The sequence below is a fragment of the Geotrypetes seraphini genome, chromosome 3 (assembly GCF_902459505.1).
Source record: "Geotrypetes seraphini chromosome 3, aGeoSer1.1, whole genome shotgun sequence".
NCBI classification, from domain to species: domain Eukaryota; kingdom Metazoa; phylum Chordata; class Amphibia; order Gymnophiona; family Dermophiidae; genus Geotrypetes; species Geotrypetes seraphini.
Genome location: NC_047086.1, coordinates 368412444 through 368434445, shown reverse-complemented (window position 1 = coordinate 368434445; position 22002 = coordinate 368412444). Strand labels below are relative to the sequence as shown.

At 42.3% G+C, this 22002-nt stretch overlaps 1 protein-coding gene across 5 annotated transcripts in view; it reads right to left on the bottom strand.

Moving 5' to 3' along the window:
- The window catches only part of SLC8A1 (solute carrier family 8 member A1), a 730555-nt gene that overhangs the window by 27701 nt on the left and 680852 nt on the right, over nucleotides 1-22002 (bottom strand). For all 5 annotated transcript variants that reach the window (XM_033939138.1, XM_033939140.1, XM_033939139.1 and 2 more), the window contains one exon: nucleotides 2381-2656. In XM_033939138.1, the coding sequence (XP_033795029.1) occupies nucleotides 2381-2656 (276 nt within the window). The remainder of the gene's footprint in view (nucleotides 1-2380; nucleotides 2657-22002) is intronic.

The window sequence follows — 22002 nt, the reverse complement described above, 5'->3', positions numbered from 1 at the left end:
TGACCGCGGCGGCCCGAGTCGGATGTCGGCCGCGGCGGCCCGAGTTGGATGTCGGCTGTGGCGGCTGCTGGCCACGGCAGCCATACCCGCTAAGCATTTTAACATAAGTAGGAAGGAAGGTATGAGGAAGGTATGGGGGGGAGGAAAATACTGCACAGGGAAGTGGGGTGGGAGGGAAATGCTGCAACACACGGAAATGGAGGGGCAGAAAAGTGGTTGATGGATAGGGGAAGAGGTGCTGATGAACAGGGGGGGGGGCAGAAAAATGAAGACAGGCCTACTGCTGGACAGATGATGCACAGGGGGAGGTAAAACAAAGGGAGAAGGGCTTCTGCTGGATAAGGTGAACAGTGGTGGGGTGGTGGAGGACACAGGGGAGGTAAAAGGAAGGCAGAATGGACAGGGGGAGCAGGCAAGGGGTGGTGGTGGACAGCCAAGGAAAAAAAAAAAAAAGACAGACAGAAATACAGAAAGCGGCTAAGGAGAGAGAAAAAAAAAATAAAGACAGATACACACACATATTTTAGCACCCGTTAATGTAACGGGCTATAAGACTAGTTTGATTATATTCCAGAAAAATTTATTCATAATGAAAAATTTATTCACAATTTTTTTAAAAACTTCATTCACTATGGGGCTCATAATCGAAAGAGAAAAACGTCCAAAAATCGGCCTAAGTCGGCACTTGGATGAACATTGTCAAAATATGTCCAAGTGCCGATAATGAAAACGGGTTTTGGATGTATTTCTAAACGACCTAGGCCTTCATAGTGCCGCTGAACAACCAAAGCTAAACAGGGCATTTCAGGAGGAGTGTCGAGGGTGGGAGTTGGGCGGGATGTGGGCCGGCTTAGACTTAGTCGTACAGCATGTATAACCGAAAGTTATACAGGCCAGCATAGACGAAACTTGGACGTTGTGACTTAGACCATTTAAAACATGGTCTAAGTCACAAAAACCCACCTAAAGTCACCAGATAAGCACTGCAAACACATAATACAGACCCCCCCACACTACTCCAGTGCTCACCGAACCCCCCACCAACCCCATAAAAATCGTAATCACACCTTTAAAATTCAGCCTCCAGACCCTCATCACCTGGCAGCCTGGCATAGGAAAGCCTAGTCGTCTAGCACAGAGGCAGCTTAAGCCATCTTGGGAGTGGGTTAGGGACCCATGGAGAGGAGGACCCATGCCCATAAGCCCCTGTAATCACTGCATTGATAATGAAACATGTGCACATCCGTATACATCCCCAAAACCCTTTTTTACTGGCATATAAGTAGCTCCTGCAGCCATAAGGGCTATTGGGGTGGTAGATAAGTGGGTCTAGGGGATTCTGGAGGTGGTTTGGGGGGCTCATCATGACTTATAAGGGAGCTGTAGTGAGGAGAAGACATGGAACCCTTTTTGTGAAGTTCACAGCAGTGCCCTGTAAAGTACCCCACTATTTAGGTGCCATGTCTGGGTGTTAAGTCCATCACTTTGCAGACCCCTCCCACGTCCAACAGGGCTTGTTCTAGGCATTTTTGACTTGGACGAAAAGTTGGACGAAAATGTGGTATAAAGTTGAACGATTTAGCGACTTGGATGATCAGATCAGCAAGACTTATAGTTAGACAATTTTCGGAACAAAAATTTTTGGATGTATTTTTCGAAAATGTGTCCTAGGCTGTTTTTTACTTTGGACGACTTGCGACTTAGACGAAAACGGACTTAGATGTCCCTTTCGATCATGCCCCTCTACATACATAAGGATTTACTGAAAAATTATCCCAAAATATTTAAATTTATTAAAAATTAAATATTTTCACAAAATAGGGTGTTTGAAAATATGAAAGGTTTTTTTTTTTTTTTATAGGATCAGTGATTGAAATCTGGAACTGAGAAGTCTCAGACTTGAATCTTTCAATATTCCATCAGTTTCTGAGATCCTTTTTCCTCTCATATATGATTAAACACCTTTTATTTTTTATTGGAAGTCACAGTTCTGTTTGAGCTTGGACTATTAATTTGACTCCCCAATCCATCTCATTTCTTTGGTAAGTGCAATACTCAACACTTAACTAGATAAGTTAACTGGAGAAATATGACCATATAAAACACAGTCCTATCTTTGTCTGGTTTAACTTATCTAGTTAAGTGCTGAATATGTATAACCAGATATTCAATGCTAATACTTGGACATGGCCTGACATTGAAAATCTGGGGTAGCCAAAATAATGCTAAACACCGCCGGCTCAATATTGACCCCCCTTATTTGTTTTTCCCAAATGAACAAATCTGGCCTACTATCTTTTTCACACATTTCTCTTTCCCACAAAAAATATACATCCCATGATAATGTTCTGTGTTGTCAATAGCAAGAAATACTCTTTACCTGGCACTGAAGTTCCCAGAGCAACAAATACCACTGCAGTCACAGAATCCTTCAGGCCAATAGTACAGCCAAAATGGGAAGCCAAGTCTCCTATTAATCCTGTCAGGAGACCAATCATTGTAATGGACACAATGAAGCAGGCCCATCCATTCCAGTACTCTGTTGGCGGGACGAAGGCAAATAGAACTTTCCAGAACACAGTCAGAAAGTGCATCACGTAATCAAAGCAAGATGGCAGCTTCTCTTCTCCACATTCGTCGTCATCATCGTCTTCTCCTGGAAAACAACACTTCGGCGTTAGTAAGAGCCCCACTTGCTTGTAAAGCACCTATGCCAGAGAAACTCCATTATCCCCTACTTCTTCTGTTGTCTGTTTGATTAGATTGTAAGCTCTATTGAGCGAGGACTGTCTCTCGATTGTTTTAATGTACAGCGCTGTGTACATTTAGCAGCATTATAGAAAAGATAGGTAGTAGTAGTAGTAGTAGCTTTGGCTCTCTTTTACAAAGATGCGCTAAGCGTTAACGCATGTTTAGCGCATGCTAAATCAACCCGTGCACTAACCGCTAACACATTCACAGGATAACACGCATGCGTTAGCGTATGATTAGCGCACGTCAATATTTATCGCGCGCTAAAAAAGCATAGTGCACCTTTGTAAAAGAGTGGGGGTTAGTGTATACACCCGCCCTTTTACAAAACCGAAGCGCAGTTTTTAGCGCCGGCTATGGCGGTAACAGCTGCGACACTCACTATGAGCATCCGAGCTGTTACTGCCGTGGCTGGTGCTAAAAACTGCTCTATGGTTTTGTAAAGGGAGAGGGGATTGTGCTTGAATTCTGTTATTAAGAAATGTTGTCTTGGGTAGGGGACCCATATATCTTGAACTTCCTGGTCTATTTTTATTTTTTTTTTTTTTAGAAGATACACACTTGGTTCAAGTATTTTTCTTAAAAGTTTGGTTATACTTTTATTCCAGCTATAAATAGGAGGTTAGCATACTATGAAAGAACATTGTAAAAGCTAGAGTATAAAGACTTTTATTGATGCTTGAAGCATGCAACTGGGCAAGTCACCTAGTCCTCCATTGCTCCAGGTACAAAATAAGTACTTCTATACAGTGGCACTTGGGGTGGTGGCACCCCTCCCCTGCCGTGGGCGTGCCCCCTTCCCTTTCCCCTTCCCTTTTAACTTCTCCGGGGTGAGAAGCATGCCCATGTCGGTGACAGCTCGCCCTCTGACATCACTTCCAAGGCGTGGGTCCTGGAAGTGATGTCAGAAAAAGTGCCGATGTCAACGTGGCAGCAACGTTGCACCAGGAAAGTAAAAAAAGGTATGAGAGGCAAGAAGAGGAGCGGGGGGAGGGCAGAGAGGAGGAGAGGTGCTGCATCCTTAGCGAGATGGCGCCCAGGGCGGACCACCCCACCCTTACTACACCACTGCTTGTATACAGTACTCCCCAGAAATTCACGGGGGTTCGGGGAGGCAAGAGAGGGCAGCTGGAAGAAAATCACTCGCGGTCTGCTCCGACTGCCTCTTCCTGTAGTAAAGTCGGGCTACACCAATCAGGAGCTGCGTTGACACGCAGCTCCTGATTGGTGTAGCCCGACTTTACTACAGGAAGAGGCAGTTGGGGTAGACCACGAATGAGCGAGTCCGCGATTTGCAAACCGCGAATTCGTGGGGGAACACTGTATATAGAAACCATTTTGAATGTGTAACCATAGAAAGGCAACAAACAAGTCCCCTTCCCTTTCTTTCCCTCTCGTCCCTTTTTAACTGACGCATCCAGCAAAACATGCTTCAGTTTCCTAGAATAGCAAATTATTTTTTCTCTGTGAGAAAAATGATGTCTATTAGTCTGACACCAGAAAGCATAGAGATCTCTCAAAAATGAAGTTTGATCGCCCTCTCCCACTGTACATGTACACATCTAAACGTCTCAGTGATGGTATATAGTTCATTATCAACTGAAAAGAGAATTTGGCAACATTTTAAAAGATATAAGGTCTGAAATAACAGCCGAATGAGGGAAAGGGTTCAGTGCACAGATTTGTCAAGCTCCTCACTTGTTGAGAAAATTTTGCATTATTTCTATTATACATTCATATAAATTGCTGACTAGGTAGGAGTGCCTTATAATTGCACCCTTTAAAAATTAGTATTAAATTACTGCCTTGGTTGGTTTTCTGATCCTTGATCTGATTTTACTGAAAACTTAACTTTTTCCCTGTTTTTAGGGAAAAAGTTAAGTTTACAGTAAAATGTGGGGGGTTACAACCCCCCAAAACGCGGCGCGATCTCTATTAAGTAAACTGGGGGGGGCTCCCCAACAAAAACCCCCGTCGGAGCCCCTAAAAACTGTTAATTTTCTTTGGCGCGCGCCTCCGTCTTGCGCTCAGTTGTCGGCGCGCGCCTTTGTCTTTCGCGGTGTTGTCTATGAACCCTTATTATACACCGTCTCGAACTGAAAGGTATGACGGGACATAAATAAAGCTATTATTATTAGGGACAGGGCAGGATTAATTCTTTGAGGGCAGCTAGGCGCACAAGTACACTGGGCCTCCTGGCCCCACCCCACCCCCTTTTATTTACCTGTTTTCATAGTTACCCCTCTTTTATAAAACCATGGCACGGTTTTTAGCACTGGCTGCGGCAGTAACAGTTCCGATGCTCATAGAATTCTATGAGTGTTGGAGCTGTTACCGCGGCGACTGGTGCTGAATACCGCGCTACAGTTTTGTAAAAAGGGAAGGGGGTTTTGAAAGCCGTCTGTATCCCCAGACATGTGAAGGGAAATCCGGACGTCCTGCAACCCAACGTCCAACTGCCCTTTTTCTATATCTTGTGTGCGCAAGTTACAGTATAACTGGTAAAGAAACCCCAGCAACAAGCTAAAAATGATTCTGTCAATTGTCGAATGTTAGTCATTTTTGTTATATGGGTGATTTATGAATATCCTCATTATTAACCACTTAGGATTGTGAAAGGGTGGTGTATAAATGCTTTTGAATTCAATTAAATGAAAGATATTCAGGAACCTGATACATCCCTATCTCCACTAACGAAGACACAGGCATTCAATGTTATTATCTAAATGAGTAAACTGATGCCTGATACGTTTAACACAAAGAACAAATGTCTGAAAATGGAGACCATTATGGGATTCATTAAGGTGTCTAATACACAGCAAAAAAAAATGATTCCTATAATAAATTTCCTGAAAAAATGGCTGTGCTGTAGAAATGATATATGAATCTGACAAAAAGTTATCATTCCACAAGGAATGAAAAGTTTCCCTCATTGTTAAAATCAAGTCTATTTAAAATGAGTTGATCTTTTAATTACGATTTTACTGCATCTCCACAGGGATCATAGTAAGTAACAAGAAACAGGTTTGTTCTTACTAATGAATATCTTAATTCAGACTTTTGAGCCTAGGCCTTAATGTTTGAGATTTCTTCCATGGTTTTCCTCTCAGGTGCTATTTCTATTTCGTTTCATCTAATTGCTATAGCTGTCTCCTCAAGCAGAGCAGTAATTTTGATGACTCCCTCTTTATTTCTTCTCCAAAATACTTCCCTACAGATAATCTGACTTCTCTATATAGAACTAATAGTCTGTAGAATGTGAAATTCTCAGTAAGGAAAGAGAAATCCAACAGGTCTGAGGTGAATGTCGAACAAACAGAAACCAAAGAAGTAAACTACAGAACAAATGTACTTGATGCAGGCACTTTATTGTTATGAAAATGATCAACCTTTTATTTTAAAGATACCGGGACCCAACACGGTCCGTGTTTCGATTAAAACATCTTCCTCAGGGGTGCAAGGTTTTGCTTCAGAGAGAACGAAGTGGAGCAAAACAACGTGCAGGAAAAGTTCAGCTATGACTCTTCGTCTCGGCTACTTTTATTTCGAACCAGTGCAGGAGCTAGTGAATTGAGCGGTGTCTAGGGTATAGCTACTGCAATGCTTCGTAATAAGAGCTGCCGAGATGAAGAGTCATAGCTGGACTTTACCTGCACATTGTTTTGCTCCACTTTGTTCCTTCAGAAACCAAAGAAGAAAACTGCAGAACAGATGTACGTACTTGTAGAAAGTGTGCACAGCATCTGAAACTATAAAATATTTCCAGTTTCACTTCTTTTACCAAGTCCTTCCCAGGAAACATTATTATCTGTGTCTGAATTCAAGAGAGCTTGGGATAGGCACGTGGGAATTCTTAGAGAGAGGAAGAGATAATGGTTAATGCGAATGGGCAGATTGGATGGGTCATATCTGCCATATTGAGGAGGATGCTGCAGATGGGCAGACTGGATGGGCCATTTGGCCTTATCTGCCATCATGTTTCTATAGACGTAAAGCTCTGTGACCTCACAATACAAGTGTTAAGAACCTTAGCCTATAATCATAAGGTTCTATGACCTCACAATGGAGGTCTAAAGAGCCTTAGCCTATAGTGAGGAGGAGATAGTGGATGCTGCAGATGGGCAGACTGGATGGGCCATTTGGCCTTATCTGCCATCATGTTTCTATAGCCGTAAAGCTCTGTGACCTCACAATACAAGTGTTAAGAGCCTTAGCCTATAATCATAAGGTTCTATGACCTCACAATGCAGGTGTAAAGAGCCTTAGCCTATAGTGAGGAGGAGATAGTGGATGCTGCAGATGGGCAGACTGGATGGGCCATTTGGCCTTATCTGCCATCATGTTTCTATAGCCGTAAAGCTCTGTGACCTCACAATACAAGTGTTAAGAGCCTTAGCCTATAATCATAAGGTTCTATGACCTCACAATGCAGGTGTAAAGAGCCTTAGCCTATAGTGAGGAGGAGATAGTGGATGCTGCAGATGGGCAGACTGGATGGGCCATTTGGCCTTATCTGCCATCATGTTTCTATAGCCGTAAAGCTCTGTGACCTCACAATACAAGTGTTAAGAGCCTTAGCCTATAATCATAAGGTTCTATGACCTCACAATGCAGGTGTAAAGAGCCTTAGCCTATTTTGAGGAGGAGATAGTGGATGCTGCAGATGGGCAGACTGGATGGGCCATTTGGCCTTATCTGCCATCATGTTTCTATGTTTCTATCTCTGGTGCAGATGCCAGCCTTCCAGCATTGCCCTCATTTTAATAAGATATAGGCAGAGATATTGCCACTGCCTAAAGAAATACAGTGTTTAGGGTAATATACTCATTACTCTGTCACAGTTTTAGCCCAGTATTTTCATCATAGAACCATTTACTACTCTTCAGGTTCATGTGAAATCTCATTCTAGTCTCAGTATAACATTAAATATACTTGGCCAACTCTTTGAAACAGTTATTTATCAAGGCCACATTTCTAGCCTTTATATCGATGGATTATCCCTTATAAGGTTGAACTGTACAATTTAAATAGCTGCTGATCATTGGCTCAGCTTGATAACATTCACTTTTATGTACTGGGATTTATTAACTGCCTTTATGAAGAGATTCACCCATTTATAACAGCAATAAGTGAATCGGTTAATCTGACTGACCATGCCAGCTATTTCCAATATATATTGCCAAAATAAAGATCAGACTTGTCCACACACTTATTTTCTCAGTGGTCAGTTACAGATGCGAAAGCTGGACACTACGGAAACCTAACAGAAAGAAGATCGACTCATTTGTGCTTTGGTGCTGGAGAAGGATTTTAGGCATGCCATAGACTGCCAGAAGAACTAATAAATCAATTCTGGAAGAGATCAAACCGACTTTGCCACTCGAAGCCCAAATGATGAAGTTTGACTGTCTTGTTTTGGTCACACCATCAGAAGAGAGAGATCACTGGAGAAGGATATGATGTTTGGGAAGATCGAGGGAACTAGGTATAAAGAGGGCGACCTGCATCAGATAGCCGGACACGTTGAAAACAACCATGGGGATGATGCTGGAGGATATTTCTGGACTAGCACAAAACCAATTTCTTTTTAGATCCGCAATTCATTAAGTCGCTGGGATCTCGCGAACGAGTCGATGGAACATAAGGAACAAACAAAACAAAATTGCCAACGTGCACTGCAACACATGTAACATCACTCAACATACTTGGTCCCTGATTCTTTACGATTAGATCTAGCTATACCAATAGTCAAAGCAAAAATCAAGAACCGATTATTATGCAAAAGAAAAAAAACTAACAAGATAAACAACCACATCAATTACTGCTTTAAGAAAGACCAAAAAAGGATAGGAAAGTGAAAGGTTATGAGCTAGGAGCAACTTTAGTCTCATAAAAATGTACACTTTTTTTTTTTTTTGGGGGGGGGGGGTATTTTTAAATGGAAACTTTTGTCTTAAGGGTTGAGAAGGTGGTCTGAATTGTTATAAGTTCTGTGAACAGCATTATAATCATATGTAATTTTCTTATGCTCTGCTGCGTGCCTGTTCGTGTGGGCATTTTCCCCTTCTTTGTTCGGCCTGTTCCTACAATGCTGATGCATTTAGCTGCTGAAAGTAAACTCAAGTACCCATGGCGAAGGGAACAAAGACCACTTGCTGTCTGCTGATTCGAACACGTTTCTCTAAATCTAGATGTCAAGCAGCGTCAGAAGTACATGAAAGCAAGTAGAACCTTATTTATCATGCCTTCTATACAGTTGTTTGAGCTGTTGCCACCCACAGCAAATTCACCACCGGAGAAATGATTTCCGCAGTCTTTCAGTCAACATTTTCTTGCTGGATTAACTTGAGATTCTTGGAAAAAGAGCAAAGAACATATTGAAATTTGCCTGCGGGAGTTGCTTCTATAATGCATTCTTTGAAAATACCTATTCAGATATGCTAGAGAGGAAGTTTTTTTTGTGTTAACAGCTAATGCTAACGTCATACAATTTTTCCCTAGGGCTGTGACTCAGTAGCAATATCATGCACCTCCAATGCAGAGGACCTGAGCTCAATGACTGAATCACGATTTCCATTCCCTAAATCAGCTCAGGATATATGAAGACAGTGTTCCTAGCCCCACCTGTGGGCGGGATTTGAGCCACCTGGGCCAATCAGGCCCTAAGGCTTGGGTTCCCTCCTGCCCCGATAGTGTCGGGGGGGGGGTGGGGTTCGGGGGTACCACGGTGCAGGAGGGCTTGGGCTCCCTCCTGCCCGATCGTTGCAGGGGGAGAGGGCTGATCGCTGCAGGAAAGATGGCTCATCTCTCCTGCCGCGATGGTGATCGCCCACCCCCCTCCGAACCACGGCACTTCGGGATTAGGATCGCCGGCAGGGAAGATGCCCTGCTGCGATGCTCACTCCAAAGTGCTGCAGTTCGGAGGGGGATGGCGATCACCATCGCAGCAGGAGAGATGAGCCATCTCTCCTGCAGCGATAGGCAGGTTGCTGGGGCTGCTGAGCTGCAGCGATCAGCTCAGCGGCCCCTTTTTCAGCACTTATACCTGTTTTGACTTGGTCTAAGTCAAAACGTATAAGTGCCGACTAGTCAACCTGCCTAAAGTTTTGGTTATACCTGCTGTACGCCTAGGTCTAGATCAGTGGTTCCCAACCCTGTCCTGGAGGAACACCAGGCCAATTGGGTTTTCAGGCTAGCCCTAATGAATATGCATGAAGCAAATTTGCATGCCTATCACTTCCATCATATGCAAATCTCTCTCATGCATATTCATTAGGGCTAGCCTGAAAACCCGATTGGCCTGGTGTTCCTCCAGTACAGGGTTGGGAATCACTGGTCTAGATCAGCCCACCTCTCACCCACCACCTGTCCTTTCCCCTCCTCTAAACGCCTCTTTTCGCTCTATGTGTTTAGAGGCAGGGGAAAGGCCTAAGCTGGTTTTAGATACGTCTAAAACCAGCTTTGATTATGGGTACTTGGACGATCAGGCTTTTTGATCGTCCAAGTACCCATTTAGGTCACTTTTTAGACTTTTTTTTTTTTTTTATTATGAGCCCCATAGGCTTTTAATTCTCCCTTAAACTTCCCAATGTTAGTTTCAGTTCTCAAATGGAATGACAAAAGAATTCTATAAGACTGGAACAAGGAAGCCAAAAAAGTGGATTGATGAATCAATTTCGTGTCTGGCGAGAAATGTGTCTGAATTTGGGATCTGAGAAACCGAGCATGTTGGTAAGGTTATCAAAAGGTTGAAAAGACATTGCAGAACGTCAGAATAAACAGCACCATTGGCTAAAGTTAAGGACTTTAAATTTAATGCAATAGGGTAATGAGAAGCCTGTGAAATTCCCTCAACAGAGGGAAATGGGGGTCAAATTTGCCTGCTCCTACAATCAGTTTTCATAACCTCGTTTTGTATGAGCTGGAAGCACTGCAACAATAAAGCCAGCAGGTACAGTAGTTCTGAAAAAATGACTTATACACTTTCCCCTCCACATTTGTAGTGATAGGGGAACGGCAAGGCAGCGAATAACTTTTCATATGTTATTTGCGTTTTTTCTGTAAAAAAAAACAAAACCCCAAAAAGACACAAAACCAAGAATAACCTGACCTATTCCAGTGAAGAAAGTGCAGCTGGGAGCAACGAATTTCTCTGTGCAACGCCGGGAGCGGCGATTTCCTGTGACGTAAATTTGGGGGCAGGGCCTTCAATCTAAAAACCGCAAATAACTGAAACCTCAAATAATTGCGAATATGGAGGGGCAAGTGTATTGCCATAGTCCAGTAGAGGCTTGGTATGAATGAACTACAAACCCCAAGCAGCAGGAGGATATTGCTAGGTCAAGAAACACACAGTACGAAGGCAATTTCCCAAAGCAATTTTCCTGGGTATATTCCAACCTTGATTTTGAATACCTGCCTTTTCTAACTTCGAGCAAGTTATAATCAGATAATCAGGTTATTTCCTAGCAAACAACAAAGGAAAGAAATCCAACAAAATCTGCAGTGAAGAGAGCAATCCAAAAACAAAAGAGAACTGCAGACCAAGGCTGAGTTTCAAGAGATTTCTCTCACCGTTCACTGCTGCGATCCTATCAGGCTAAGTGTTTGTTTTGCGGTTTTATTTGAAACCTTATCCACCTGGGACCCCTGATGAAGGCGTTTTTACCGAAACACGGACCATGTCGGGTCCCTTGGTATGGTACAAGGTGGTAACATTAACCGCATTCATGATCTTGGTTTAAATAAATTTAGCCTGCATCTTTGTACATTGGTCTGCAGTTCTCTTTTGTTTCAGGTTATTTCTTACCCATTCATGGCAATAGATAATGACTTAGCCAAGGTCACAAGGAGTGTCAATGGGAGAAGCAAGATTTAAATTTTGTCTTTCCCCATTTTCAGTCTTCTGCTTTAGCCTACAGGCTACTTCAGCACTTGTGAGAGGCAGGGCTTTCTGTAAATCGGCCACTCTTAGCATGAATAAAATGACATGTAGACGTATAACGCAGGCCCCCCTGGAGGTGTGTTTAGGGTGGTGGAAGAACAATTTTGCATGCAACTTTCAGTCTATGAGTTCCTTATACTAAGCTGCATAAGACACTAACATGTACCTAATGTAGCTTAAAATGACATACCACAAGACATGTTACAGTAACTGCCACGCATGCATGCATTAATCCCCAGATTATATATACTGTATAGTGACTAAAGTTGCAAGTGCAAATTTAGCTGTGAGTCCACACATTGCACCTATAACTAATTGTTTAACAAGCCAATCAGCATCAATTTGTAATTGGCCACTAACAACATTTATTGACACTAATTAGAATTTACATGCACGACATTCTAAACGTATTCTATAAAGTAGAGCACGTAAATTCTAATGTGCAGATCTCAAAAGGGGACTTGGCCAATCCACACAGAATTTAGGTGTGAGCATTTATATCAGGTTTTAGTTGGCGTAAGACGGTCATGCCTAAATTTTAGTCAGGGGGCCAGCCACTATGCGTATTCAATAAAGCAGGGCCACTGAATTCTGGTCCTCGAGGTCCACAGGCAGGCCAGGTTTTCAGGATCTCCACAATGAATATGCATGAGAGAGATTTGCATACCAAAGAGGCAATGCATGCAAATCTCCCTCATGCATATTCATTGTGGATATTCTGAAACCCTAGCCTGCCTGTGGACCTTGAGGATCAGAATTGAGTAGTTATAAAACCATGCCTAGCTTCAGTTTATAGAATAGGGCTGCCCAAGTCCGGTCCTCAAGGTCTACTGGCAGGCCAGGTTTTCAGGATATCCACAATGAACATGCATGAGAGAGATTTGCATACCAAGAAGGCAGTACAGGCAAATCTCTCTCATAAGAACATATAAGAACATAAGTAGTGCCTCTGCCGGGTCAGACCAGAGGTCCATCCCGCCCAGCAGTCCGCCCCCGCGGCGGCCCAACAGGTCATGACCTGCCTTAATCACCAGAAGGGGCCCCCTTGCCCCCTAGGTTTCTCATCGAAGTCCTATCTTCCCATCAATGTCCTAACCCTCCGGCCTTGCACCTGCACGACCTGGTGAGCTGTCTATACTTATGCAACACCCCAGCACCTCCCTCAGTACCCCACGATCCCCTTTTCCCTCAGGAATCTGTCCAATCCCTGTTTGAATCCCTGTACTGTACTCTGCCGGATCACTTCCTCCGGGAGCGCATTCCATTTGTCCACGACCCTTTGGGTGAAGAAAAACTTCCTTGCATTTGATTTGAACCTATCTCCCTTCAGTTTCTCTGAGTGCCCCCTTGTACCTGTCGTCCCTTTTAGTCTGAAGAACCTGTCCCTGTCCACCCTCTCTATGCCCCTAAGTATTTTGAAGGTCTCTATCATATCCCCCCTGAGCCTCCTTTTTTCCAGAGAGAAGAGCCCCAGTTTATCCAGCCTCTCAGCATATGGGAAGTTTTCCAGCCCTCTTACCAGTTTCGTTGCCCTCCTTTGGACTCTCTCAAGAACTGCCATGTCCTTCTTGAGGTGCGGCGACCAATATTGAACGCAGTATTCCAGATGTGGGCGCACCATCGCTCGATACAGCAGCATGATGACTTCCCGCGTCCTGGTTGATATGCCCCTCTTGATGATGCCCAGCATCCTGTTGGCTTTCTTCGAGGCTGCTGCACACTGTGCGGATGGTTTCATGGATGGATCCACTAGCACACCCAAGTCTCTCTCAAGTCCGGTGTCTTCCAGCAATCTCCCCCCCATTTTATACTCGAACAACGGGTTCTTTTTCCCTTTGTTCGAATATAAAATGGGGGGGAGATTGCTGGAAGACACCGGACTTGAGAGAGACTTGGGTGTGCTAGTGGATCCATCCATGAAACCATCCGCACAGTGTGCAGCAGCCTCGAAGAAAGCCAACAGGATGCTGGGCATGCATATTCATTGTGGATATCCTAAAAACCTGGCCTGCCAGTAGATCTCGAGGACCGGACTTGGGCAGCCCTGTTATAGAACAACACTAAGGGGTTGATTCTACAAACATCATCCCGATTGTAGGTGGTGGTAGCCTACGTTGGAGTCTTGTGAGCTGTGCTGCTTGTTTGTAGCCTCTTAACTACTTGGATTTTTTGTGACTTTTATGTTTTTATATTTAAGACAGCCAAAGACCCTATAAGACCCCTGAGGAAGGCATTTTTATTTTGCCAAAAACACAGCCCATGTTGAATCATTTTTATTTTATACATTATTTGATTTCTATCCTGTGGGTCACTTATGACTGTATGCACCCTTTGTGGATTGTTTTTAAGATTATTGTTTTTAAGTTATTTGGAGACTTATTAAACTACAAACTGGTAACATCTAATCTGTTCACAATAATTTTGTTGTTTTGCTGATTCATTTCCTTTGTGTAACTTTTTGGTGTTATTTGGATTTTGTTGTTTTGCAATAAAAATGGCTACAGACCTTTAATGAGGAAAAAAAAAACCAAAACGGAAACTGATATGGTTCTCCAAACTAGTGGCGGAGAAAATAAAGGCAAAACTGTTGGCATTCGTGAAATATAAAAATACTCAAGAAGAGCACAAAAAGGAATAATGGATGAAAATGAAAGCAGCCAAGAGAGATATGTCTGTTGAAAGCACAAGCGGAAGAGCAAATGGCTTAGAAATATAAAAAAGGGAAATAAAATTTTTTTCAGGTATATTAGTGAAAGAAGGAAGACAAAAAATGGAATTGCGAGATTGAAAGAGGCTATGAAATGTTATGCGGAGAGTGATGAGGAAAAAGCAAATGTGCTAAACAAATACTTCTGTTTTGTGTTCACAGAAGAAAATCCTGGAGAAGACCATGGTTGGCTGGCAAAGTTGCACATGATAATAGCACGGATACCCCGCTGTTCATGGAAGAAAGTGTTTATGAAAAATTGAAAGTGGATAAAGCCATGTGACTGGATGGCATCCATCCAAAGATATTGAGGGAGCTCAGAGGGGTTCTGGTGGCTCCACTTAAAGATTTGTTCAATAAATCCCTGGAGATGGGAGTGGTTCCATGGGATTGGAGAAGAGCAGACGTGGTTTCTCTTCACTAAAGTAGTCGCAGAGATGAAGCGGGAAACTATAGGCCTGTAAGCCTCACTTTGGTTATTGGAAAAATAATGGAAGCATTGCTGAAGGAGCGGATAGTGAAATACCTAGAACCTAATGGGTTATAAGATCTGAAACAACATGGCTTTACTAAAGGTAAATCGTGCCAAATAAATCTGATTTAATTCTTTGACTGGTAACCTGAAAATCAGATTGAGGAAGTGCGCTAGATTTACGTAGATTTCAGCAAAGCCTTTAACACTTTTCCTCATAGGAGGCTCTTGAACAAACTCTACCAGCTGAAGTTATGACTCAAATTGGTGAACTGGATTAGAAACTGGTTGATGAACAGATGCCAGAGGGTGGTGGTTAATGGAATTTGCTCAGTGGAAGGAAGGGTGAATAGTAGAGTGCCACAAGGATCGGTGTTGGGAGGATTCTGCTCAATATATTTGCAAACAATATTGCTAAAGGGTTAAAAGGTAAGGTTTGCCTTTTTGTGGATGATACCAAGATTTGTAACAGAGTGGACATCCTGGAAAAAGTAGAAAACATGAAAAAAGATCTGCAAAAGTTAGAAGAATATGTTTGGCTCCTAAAATTCATTGGGAAGAAGTGCAGAGTGATGTACTTGGGAAGTAGAAATCCGAGGGAACCGTATGTGCTGAGAGGCTGATATGCATGGATAGGGAGAGAGACCTTGTGGTAATAGTATCTGAGGATCTGAAGGCAACGAAACAGTGTGACAAGGCAATGGTTGTAGCCAAAAAGATTCTTTGCTGTGTAGAAAGAGGCATAACCAGCAGAAGAAAGGAGGTGTTGATGCTCCTGTACAAGTCGTTGGTGAGGTCCCACCTGGAATATTGTGTTCAGTTCTAGAGGCCTTATGCTAGATAAGGCCTCTAGAACTGAACACAGGATGTATAAAGACTTGAAGCAGTCCAGAGAAAAGCAACGAAAATGGTATGGGGCTTGCGCCAAAAGACACACAATAAGAGATCGGAAGACCTGAATATGTGTACTCTAGAGAAGAGGAGAGGAGGGAATATATGATACAGATGTTTAAATACTTGAAAAGTATTAATTTAGAAACAAATCTTCTAGAGAAAGGAAAATGATAAAACTAGAGGGCTTGGTGGGGTGGCAGACTTAAGTGTAATGTTAGGAAATTCTTTTTCACGGAGAGGGTGGTAGATGCCTGGAATGCCCTCCTGAGATAGGTGGTGGAGATGAAAATGGTGATGGAATGAACGCAAGGGATCTCTAATTAGAAAATGAACGGTATAAAATAAACTAAGGCCAGTACTGCATGGTCTGTGTCCCATATGTGTTGATTTGGTTTAGGATGAGTTGGGGAGGGCTTTGATAGAAGCTCCAGTGACAGGATGGTTAGGATAAGTTGGAGTGGGCTTCAATGGCAACTCCAGCAGTGGGAGCCTAAAGATAGTACCGGGTGGACTTCTATGGTCTATTGCCCAGAAATATTAAAGAAAAGACAATTTAACCATCAATATACTTTAAAATGAGTGTGACTATTGTGGCTTTACATACCTTGGACTGTAAACGTGCTCTGGCTTACTATCTCGAGCGCACTAAACCTCACCAATCATCTCCTCAACTTTTTTTATCATTTGATCCTAACAAGCTGGGTCATCCTGTATCTAAACTCACTTTATCCAATTGGCTTGCTGCTTGCGTTTCTTTCTGTTATGCTCAGTCGGGCCTGACACTGGAAGGTTCTGTCACAGGCCACAAGGTTAGAGCTATGGCAGCGTCTGTAGCTTTCCTCCGGTCCACTCCTATTGAGGAAATCTGCAAGGCTGCTACTTGGTTCTCAGTTCATACTTTTACATCTCATTATTGTCTGGATACATTCTCCAGACGGGATGGACACTTCGGCCAATCTGTTTTGCAAAATTTGTTTTCCTAATGGCCAACCTTCCCTCCATCCCTCTTTTTGTTAGCTTGGAGGTCACCCATCAGTCAAGAATATGCTGCCTGCTTGTCCTGGGATAAAGCACAGTTACTTACCGTAACAGGTGTTATCCAGGGACAGCAGGCAGATATTCTTGCGTCCCTCCCACCTCCCCGGGTTGGCTTCTTAGCTGGCTTATCTTAACTGGGGACAGCGCGCCTTCGTCGGGCAGGAAGGCACTCGCGCACGCGCGGTGCGGCCTAGCTAGAACTTTCTAAGTTCTTAGAGTGCAATCACTCTAAAATTGTCCGTACCGGGGCTCCATCGGTGCCGTCACTAGATGGACCATTCAGGTCTTTATCTGCTATCATTAACTATGTTACTAAGAAAATTATCAGATCAAGGGCTGAAACATTAATAAACAGGAAAGGACAACTTATATTGACCCTACTGCATTTTTCATTTTATTTTGAAAACACATTTCAGTCCCTGCATTTTACTATGTCTAGAAGGAGATCTGTGATTTTATTTCTATACTAGATGGCACGTATAGCAAAGATACTTACTTGTAGCAGTGGTTCTCCGAGGACAGCAGTGACAAACACAGGAGAAAATACCTTCTCACACCGGAGAAATAAAAAGAACAGCGAATGCAACTCTGGGTTCTACAGTGTTTTATTCATTCCCATAATAACTTGACACGTACGTGTTTCAGCCTACACGGCCTGCATCAGGAGTCTTAACAAAAGTCTAGAGTAGACCTTATTAAGCAGCCCTCTATCATCTTGAAGTCTGGATACACTCAATATAATGTTGCACTAATGAGTTCCTAAAACACGCATGGTTGTCTTCCCAACAAAACTATTCAGACAAAGTTGAGACGGCAACTACGCGTATTTTAGGTACTCATGTCTGGACTTCAAGACAATAGAGGGTTGCTTAATAAGGTCTAAACTTATGTTAAGACTCCTGATGCAGGCTGTTTAGGCCGAAACACACACGTGTCAAGTCCTGATGGGAATGAATAAAACACTGTAGAACCCAGAGGTCGCCTTCACTATTCTTTTTATTTCTCTGAGGACAGCAGGCATATATTCTCACATGTGAGTGACGTCATCCACAGAACCCAGTTTGAATACTACCAAATGCATTGTCACTTTAAAGTTTTTGGTAGTGCCCATATCGTGCACGTGCCAGTGCCTTCCCACCCAATGTTGGCTTGCAAGACCATCAGTTCAGTATCAAAGCTAAAAAGCCAGATAGGGGTTGTGGGCAGGTTGTGAGAATAAAACCCTGTTGTCCTCGGAGGTAAGTATCTTTGCTTTTTCTGAGGACAAGCAAGCATAATGGATATATAAATATAAGCCTGTCAGAACCCAAGTGGATTGGAGGGAATGTTAGTGCTCAAGAAGTGAAAAGATTCTGCAAAACTGCTTGTCCAAATTGACTGATTCTTCTGGAGTTTTGTTCTAAACAGTAGTGAGAAGTAAAGGTATGGACTGAGGCCAAGTAGCTGCTTTGCAGAGTGGATATGAGCTACTGAAGCAGCCATAGCTCAGACATTGTGGGCCTTGCAGCATCAGCCCAGCTTGAGTATATGCGAAGGAGATACAGCCCGCCAGACAAGTGGAGATAGCTCTCTTGGAAACAGGAGCTCAAAGTCAGTTAGGATCAAAAGGCACAAAGAGCTGAAAGGATCTTCTATGAAATTTAGTGCATTCTAGGTAGTTGAGTAGAGTTTTTCTGATGAGAGGTATTGGAGGAAATGCATAGTGGAATTTGTCCCTTCCAATGAATAAAAAAGGCATCCTATGCAATGTAATTGGGGTATAGAATCTAGAGCAGAAATGAGGAAGTTTGTTGCTATGGTGGCGAAGCGAAGAGATCTATATCAGGTGTCCCTCATGTGGAGAAACCTTGACATAAAATGGTTATGCTGAGAGACAATTTGTGTGGCAGATGTCTGCTCAATTTGTCCCCCAAGATATTTTCCTTCCCTGTTAAGTAAACCACTTTGAGAAGTAAGCTGCGAGCAATTTCTCAATTCCAAATCTGGATCACTTTCATGCAAAGGGAGTGAGAACCTGTGTCTCCTGTTCAGACAAGAACTATTTGATGAAGGAGACAATTCTGGAATGTTTTTAGTTTCACGTTTATTATAGCTTGATATACCGCTTTAAATATAGTACAAACATAGTACAAAATTTTAAAAAACCAAAAAAGAAATTATTAAAAACAGGGGAAAGGACGTATAGATACAATAATTCAATTGACAAGACATGCAGAAAAGGGAAATGGGAGGGGTTACAATTCTCAAAATAAAATAAGGAGGTAATGGACAGAACAATATGGTAAAGAAAAAGACATAAATGAACCCTTTTTTCTAAATCTCAAATGCATCCTTACAGAGAAAGGTTTTAAGGTTAGATTTGAAATGATTAGAATTAGTCTCTTGTCTTAGAGTTCCATAATGAAGGTGCAACTACAGAATAAATAGTTTTACGTGTTGAGCCGTAAAATAATTGACGAACGGATGGAACTACATGAAGGTGCTGAGATGATCTAAGCGAGTGTGAAGTTTTGTATGGAATCTAAAGTTTGTCAATACACATGGGTGAGTGATTGACCTGAACACTGAAAGCAAAAGAAAAAAAATTTGTATGTAATTCTATGAGAGATGGCCTTTTTTAGCAGAGGGCTTACATGGTCAAATTTCTTATCCTGAAAGATCATTTTGACAGCATTGCCTATTGCTCATAGTTTGAGAAAATTGATTTGGAGGGTATGTTCATGGTAACACCATATTCCTTGAGTGTGTAGGCCATCTAGATGAGCATCCCATATGAACACTGAAGCATCTGTGATTAGAGGCTTTTGATGGTGAGGGAGGCTGGAGGGGAAGACCTTGAATGGGATTGTGAAGAACCATCCACTATTGGAAAGAGTGAAAGAAATCTGAGCTGACTTGGATTGGAGCAGATAGATATCCTGTGGTTTGAGACCATTGGGTCAATAGGGTCTATTGTGGGACTCTGAGGTGAACACATGCAAATGGAATGACATGTACAGTTAATGCCACATGACCGAGAAGACATAACAGTTGAGCAGAAGTGCATTGAAGGGTGGAGACTATTTGGCACAGGTGAATGAGATTGTCTACTCTGTTTTGGTAGAAAAGCTCAACCCTGTGTAGTATCCAGGAGAACTCCTATGAACTCAAGCACCTTGAGAAGGGTGCAGTTGTGACTTTTGGTAGTTGATGGCAAACCCAAGAAGCTGCAGAAAACAAACTGTTCAGTTGATGGCATGAAAAGCTGTTTGCAACGGTGAAGCTTTGATCAACCAGTCATTTAGGTAGGGAAACACACAAAACCCTCTTATGCAAAGGACTGCTGCCACCACCATCCCCTGGGATCTTTGATCTTCTCATATATATAGCCTGAGCCTTTCATGGTTCAAGCCCCACAATAATCAGACCTCACAGGCCTGCGCTCCCTGTTCTGAACAAAACTCAGGGGGTGTTGGTCACTGAAATGGTGAGTCTGATTTTTTTTCAGACAATGAATCGATTCACCGAAGTGAATGGTGAATCGATTCAAATCGGCAAATCGGACAGCATTAGAAGTGAGTAATGAATAAACCCAAGAGGACTCTTGAAGAAGGCATTCAGATCAATGGTTAAGACGCATCTTTTTGGTTTAGCATTCTTATGAGAAGATTGGTGTATTGGGATCCTGTATTTTTTGACAACTATTTTAAACAAGATTCAAACAAAATTATTTGCCTTTTTAGGTTTTTAGATTATTTAGAATTAATTAATTTTTTGAATTACATTTTTGGGCTTTTTTATTGTCTCTTTTGCTTTCCTATTTTACATGGCATTCCTTTCTTTTCTTGTTTTATATATTTTGTACACCGTGCTGTTGATAAACTGAAGTGCAGTTAAAACTTTTAATAAACATAAACTCTATGCCGAAACAAGGACCTTGATGGGTCCTTTTCGTATCAACTATTATTTTTCTTGACCTTGTGCATTTACTGATAGCTGCAATCAAGCTTTTTGACAATAAAAGTTATCTGGATACAGAGTTTTACTTATCCCACTTCTTTTGGTTTTCTGTTCACACTAAATTTAGTTAATCATGGGGGAGGGGTAGAGGATAGGCACACTAATGTGAATATATATCTGGCTAACTCCCAAGGAACACTGACCTTGAGCAGAGAAATGACCGTACTATGCCCAGAAAGGGCTTTGGGTCAGATTCTTGCTATAACTATGATGAGAAAATTCGGATTGCTTCAATGTGAACATTTCTAATTTGAATTTTGAATGTATTCTGTAGGGTATAAATTAGATCCTATCAACACACCATTTCTGTCCTTCTATTTGTAATTTTCCATTAGCTCATATGATATGTAAATAAGAACTTGCTGGGAACTCTGATGGAAATGTTTCTATTCCTGGTTCTTCAGTAATTTTTGGAGTTGTACATTTAAAGCATTGGTCTTGTAGGTTTCATTCCATGCAGCAATAAAGCACGACATTCTGAAAAATGATATTGATAAATTGTGAGCATCTAGCTATAGCAGTGCCTCTCAAACTGTGTGACACAGCACAGTGGTGTGTCCCAAACTGATTCTGGGCGTGCCACAAGAGATTCCAGAATTTTACTTTATTTTTTAAAATTCCCTTATTAAGTATACACTAGGGCTCCTTTTACGAAGGTGCGCTAGGGCCTTAATGTGTGTGGCCAGTTTGCTAAGAATGCAGGCTGCTTGGACGCCCCAATGGCTTGCTTTGCTGCATTTCTCATTTGGATGTTTTCGTATTCGAGAATGGCCAAAAACGATAGACACACTAAGGGCCAAAATGTCTAGATAGGTCATTTTTGAAAGAAAAAAAGATAGATGTCTTGCGGTTTTGAAAATGCACATTTCTTCTACTGGATTTCTGGACGTCTTTCCAAAACCTTCCAAACTCAGACTTAGGGTTGCTTTTACTAAGCTGCGCTAGACGCTAACGCCACCATTGAGCTGGGGTAAAAGGGATGTCCATAAGCCATTATTAATATAAATTTGGGGAAATCCATTGCATATTTCTAGGATAAGCAGCATCAAATATACTTTACTCTTTTGGGATCTTGCCAGGTACTTGTGACCTGGGCTGGCCATTGTAAATTGGGCTTGATGCACCTGTGGTCTGTCCCAGTATGGCAGCTCTTATGTTCTTAAATTTCTTTAAAAATTGTCCTCATGTTGCCTCCAC